This window comes from Engystomops pustulosus, chromosome 2 (assembly GCF_040894005.1).
Source record: "Engystomops pustulosus chromosome 2, aEngPut4.maternal, whole genome shotgun sequence".
Classification (NCBI taxonomy): domain Eukaryota; kingdom Metazoa; phylum Chordata; class Amphibia; order Anura; family Leptodactylidae; genus Engystomops; species Engystomops pustulosus.
The window spans coordinates 98,199,438-98,204,828 of NC_092412.1; the positions used below are offsets into that span (position 1 = coordinate 98,199,438).

Genomic DNA, 5,391 nt, shown 5'->3' on the forward strand with positions numbered 1-5,391 from the left:
ACTGCCATTCCTTCTCCTCCACTTTATATCTTTCCCCTTATATTAGCTGTGATTTACAGCCGTTTGTATTGTTGTGGAAATTGTTTAATAAATAGTTGAATAAAAAATGCTATACTTAAAGTTAAAGGGGTTGTCCACTTTCAGCAAACATTTGATATGGTTTGTGTAAGGAAAATTTATCCACTTTTCCAATTTACTTTCTTTATCAATTCCTTATGCTTTTCTAGATTTCTGCTTGCTGTCCTAGAAAGCTTCTATTTTTACTTCTATTGGATAGAAATCTGTCCATGTGAAGTGATGGACACGCATGTGCAAGAACAGTTATTATAGCAGAGTGTAATAGGAGTTTTGTGATAAGAACGGTCCGTCACATCACATGAACAGATTTATATCCAAAAATAGAAGCTTTTATAGCAGGACAGCAAGCAGAGATCTAGAAAACCATTAGGAGTTGATAGAGAAAGTACCGTATATTCTCATGCATAAGCCGAGTTTTTCAGCACAAAAAATGTGCTGAAAAATCTCGCCTCGGCTTATACACGAGTCAATAAAAAATATAAACTTATATACTGACTCTACGGCAGCCCCGATGTTCGGCGCGGTTCCCCATGTTATCTCCCGTCAGGCAGGCGCGTGCTATGACGTCAGCAGCGGCCACGTCATAGTATGCGCCTGCTGGCCAGAAGAAAACATGGCTACGCCCTGCAGGCTTTTGAAGAAGAAGGAAGATTGACGAGGAGCCGAGAGGAAAAAAGAAGCGGAGCCGCGCTGACATCGGGGCTGCCAGAGGGCGAGTATATAAGTTTATATTTTTATTATAAGGGTGGAATGGCTATATACTACAGGGGCAGGCTGGGCATATACTGGGAAGCTGTGACCAATGCATTTCCCACCCTCGGCTTATACTCGAGTCAATAGGTTTTCCCAGTTTTTGGTGGTAAAATTAGGGGTCTCGGATTATACTCGGGTCGGCTTGTAAACTTGTATAACTTTTCCCTACACAAACCATATCAAATATTTTCTGAAAGTGGACAACCCCTTTAAAACCCTCTTATGTCTGGCTCAAGGAGGGTATATCTAAACCTCTCCTCCCTCCCCTTTTTGTTTTTTTCTTCTGCCTGTTTGAATCAAGGAAATTGGCCCCATCTGTTATTCATTGTTATGTACCTTTTAATACCTACAGTTTTGTTGTTAATGACTATGCATTGCAAGGCACCTTTATTAATGTCATACTTTACTTTCTTACAAATTTGATGTAACTATACATAAAGTGTTTTGTAATATAAAAAGATTGGTACAGGGGCTGAGGCAGGCGTGTACTTACCCTACATCTAGCTTTGCAAATTTAAAGTAATCCATTGTCTGATATTGTATATTCACTGTGGCAACTATCATGTACACATTAATACTTAATGTTATCCAAGTATTAATAGATCTAATAAAAAGCTGTACAGTGGTAAAAAGTAGTATATGTTATTGATGACCAGTTTGACATTTCTCTTTGCCATAACCTTACCACCCTTGTATAGTATGCAATACAGATGTGTCCATATATGATCTCCTGATTGAGCATAATAGTATATACATATTAAACTATATCGTTCTAAACAAGAAATAATTTTGATCCACCTTCATTATATAACACCTTATGTATAGTTTGTATAAGGATTAACAATGTCGTGGAATAAGGCCTCTTGCACACGAATGTGTGCTACGCCTGGGCGGAGACAGAACAGCGGAAGAAAAGTATTTAATGAATGGAGAACACGAGATCTACGCTGCACCTGACCTTTGCTGCATACACTTGTTTGGTGCTTGAGGAGCAGCCACCCTGTAGTATGGAGTGTAGTATGAGCATGAACACCTGCCTTCTATTCTATATGAGATATTTCAGGGGACTTGCATTTTTTTCAGAAATGCAGCAGATCTGCACTAAAAAAAGTGAAATATTCAATATAATTCTGCGGCAGAAATTAAAATTCTGCAGATCTTAAAATATGGGCATCCAATTAATTCTCCTGTAATTTTATTCTGTTGTGTGTAAATAATACTAAATATAATCTTATCATCCTTGCTACCATTGTAATACACTGCAGATGTCCCACACATAAATCTAGACTCTAGACAGACACTGCTGCAGGACTTTCCTACATGTATCATGTTCATACTAGATCAACCACCTTCTGCATACCAAGGAAAATTCAGAACGAAAGAAACATAAGAAAAGCTATTTATTCAAAGATTTACCATTCACAATATTAGAAAGACAACCAAAGAAATGTCTGATGAAGAAAACTTTATCCTCTTAGTTTGGAATGGGGTATAGACTTGCTATCTAATAGATGCACAGCATTGTGTCTTTCATGGAGAGTCCGTGTGTTGGCTGGCACCACCAAATGACTGTAGATTTAGAGAAGTTGGCTTGTTGGTAAAAAGATGCCACTGTCCCTGGATGCTAGGGTTATCCGTGTGGTAAGGTTTACGTATACGGATGATATCCAGACCAGACTGGTTGGCCATTTTCTGTATGAGCTGCGCAATTTCCTCAGCAGTCTTGCTGTTGATGTCTTCCTCTCTGACACTTCCATTCACTGGAGACAAAGAATAATAAAGTACATGAAATGAATGTATCTGCAGCACTGAAACACTGGTAAAGCAAGCAAATACCTACAACTAGTCTTAAAAACATGGTAATTTGGTACATTAACCTATGAGTATCTGTAAATGGCTTAAGGTACACAATAGCCCAGACAGGTTCCCTTTAACCCTTTCTGTACTGATGGCCATTGGTGCCAGAAAGACCAGGTCCATTTTTTTTACATTCTGCTATGCACTTCTGTAAATGACGATATCGCTGGAAAAGCATTAAATATCATAACAAATTTTACTTTGTTTTTTTTTCCAAGATATGTGAGACTTATCTTGATACAATAGACTTAATAATTACATATTTAAAGTACATCCATCACCAGTTCAAGGATTGTAAACCAAGAACACTGACACTGGTATGTGCCCCCTGGCAGGACCTGCTCTTCTTTTAGCTTGTTATGCCCTGTTTTTTTTTTCAAAGGCTTTTAAAATTATGCCAATGAGTCTGAGGGGCTCCATAGGAGTTAATGGAGCCTGGAGTCCCTCAGGCTCATTTGCATAAAAACAAGGGCATAAAAAGCTAAAAGAACAGCACATCCTGCCAAAGGGGGCACATACCAGTAGGTCTGTATGTTTGGTTTACAATGTCCTTTAAAATTTTCCAATAACTGACTACAAATGTAAAAAAAAAAAGATTTTTGGTAATTTTTCCAATTAAAGTGTTTTTTTTAAAACTTTGTTATAAATTTGTACAGCATTATTCCATCACCCTTTCCCAGGTTCAGCTTCAGATGCAGAGGGTGCATGTGCTTCTGCAATAGTGAAAAGTGAAAGCGTTTCCTGCAACTTCTTCTACATTCTGCTGACCATCTGGAGGGGGGCACACTTCAAATGCCTATATCTCCTGAACCCTTGCAGCTAGAAACTCTCCTGGTGTCATATTAAACAGGAGAGTTTCCCCTTTCATATGATATATGGAATATGTATGGATGCTTAACCGAACCAGAGATATCCACTCTTAAATTTACAGTCGGCAATAAAAAGCTGTACATAAAAATCAACTTTTTTAGAGCAACTTTAAGGGTAGATATCTCTGAAGCGGCCAAACACAAATCTCCTGTTTAATTTGACACCAGAATGGCGTTTCTGGATGCCACGGTTCAGGAGATATAGCTGTTTGAGGTTGGTTACTGTTGAAGTAAAAAAACGTCCTTTCTGCAATCTGTCACAGTAAAAGCTGCCATATATATTTACGTGGAGCAGTCCTGATGGGGTAATCAGTGCACTCTTTGCATACCTTCAGTAAGCTCTTTAGGAAACAGAGAAGAGTGTAGTATACAGGTACTTACAATATTCTCCCACCAGCTTGGGTACCCTACAAGGCTTGGGACTGATGTACACAACAATACCAGGATTCTGCTTGGCAAAGTCAACTACTTTCTCTTCAATATATTCCCTGAAAATAAAGAACGGAAGTCAATGGTCCCGGATGCATATTCAAGACACTCACACGTAGACAGTACTCACTAATACAAGGTGTAGGACTACATTTCAAGTTTTCTTTTTGTTTTTCTTTAAAATTGTACCAATTCTACTCTACAATAAAGCTTCATCAAAAATCTGCAGTTATTATGCTTATGCAGTTCCTGCGCATCCTTGTTGTAGACACACATTTGTTCAACAGCATCTGAGGTTTTTGGTAATTTACTGAATATGTGGTAGCAAAAACAAAATACAGAACCATAGATATATAATATACAGCATCAGACTATATAGATGGTTAATATTGAAAATTAGTTTGGTTTTGAAGGTATCAATACATACATTCACTGGAGTTTTAATTTGTCAGCTGGTTTACAACTCATTCAAATGAATGGTTACCCATGTAAAATATAATTGTCCCAAAATAACAAACTGATATAAGCAACAAACTATACCTACTATACATGTACCATGTACCAACACTAGGAGTTTCGCTTTCTCAAGGGATGTGCAGGAGTAAATCATAACGTAATATACCAAGATTTTTAAAACCGAGAGCAAAAAAAAAAAAAAAAAAAAAAAAAAAAAAGGTGAAGCCCCCTTGATTCTCGCCTCTCCTGTCTTTAATTACAAATGCGAGTCATTTCTCAATTGCTTGTGGGTCTGTCGCACCGAAGCACTGTACACATGACGGCTGAGCCATTCACTGGCCTCAATGGTCCTGTCTGAATGAATGGCAAGTGATCACTGATCCCAGTGATTGGTGCCCCAGTCATAACATACGTTTAAGGGAAAAAATAAGAGTGGATCCAAAGATTTTCCCAAATCTAGGAAATCCCGTGATACACATGAATGGAATGAACCTCTAAGATGTATGGATGCCTCCCACCTGAGAGAGAAGCACTGGCAAACACCAGCTGCCCCCCGCTCTGCATGCAGGAGAAGCACTGAGCGTGCACGTCTGGCCGCTGGAGGACAGCTATGTCATGTACCTGGCTCCCCGGGAGGGCTGCGCGTCCTTACTGAAGACCAGGGTGAGCCTCTTGAGCTGGCACACGTATCTGCCCACTCCATTGTGCAGCACACTCTGCAGGAAGCGGCTGGGGGTGCCCCTGGCTGTCATCCTCAGCAGCCTCTAACCTCCGGCCTGCCGGGGGTCACCCACAGCATGCTACACAGGGAAGATGTGACGTCACTATCACATGACCGGCCTGGAAGGGAAGGGGAGGAGCTCACTAGACCTTGGGCCGCGGAGTCACGCCCACAGTTTGCTAAGTTGCGGATCGTCCTCCGAGGTCATGTGACCCGGCACCAGCAGCA

General features: G+C 40.1%; 1 protein-coding gene across 1 annotated transcript; it reads right to left on the bottom strand.

The window, feature by feature from the left end:
* Positions 1-2,213: 2,213 nt before the first annotated feature.
* MRPL43 (mitochondrial ribosomal protein L43) lies at positions 2,214-5,336 on the bottom strand. Its single transcript, XM_072135652.1, has 3 exons — positions 5,064-5,336; positions 3,939-4,045; positions 2,214-2,591 (listed from the first exon to the last, which is right to left on the bottom strand). Exons 1-3 carry the CDS (start codon positions 5,192-5,194, stop codon positions 2,362-2,364), a joined length of 468 nt encoding a protein of 155 aa, XP_071991753.1. The 5' UTR covers positions 5,195-5,336; the 3' UTR covers positions 2,214-2,361.
* Positions 5,337-5,391: the final 55 nt, after the last annotated feature.

Excerpts from the sequence above, each read along its gene's own strand:
- MRPL43 (XM_072135652.1), bottom strand. The coding sequence starts at position 5,194 with ATGACAGCCAGGGGCACCCCCAGCCGCTTCCTGCAGAGTGTGCTGCAC. Across the intron at positions 4,046-5,063 it reads CAGCCCTCCCGGGGAGCCAG|GGAATATATTGAAGAGAAAG; the intron begins GTACATGACATA and ends CTTTATTTTCAG. Across the intron at positions 2,592-3,938 it reads CAAGCTGGTGGGAGAATATT|TGAATGGAAGTGTCAGAGAG; the intron begins GTAAGTACCTGT and ends CTTTGTCTCCAG.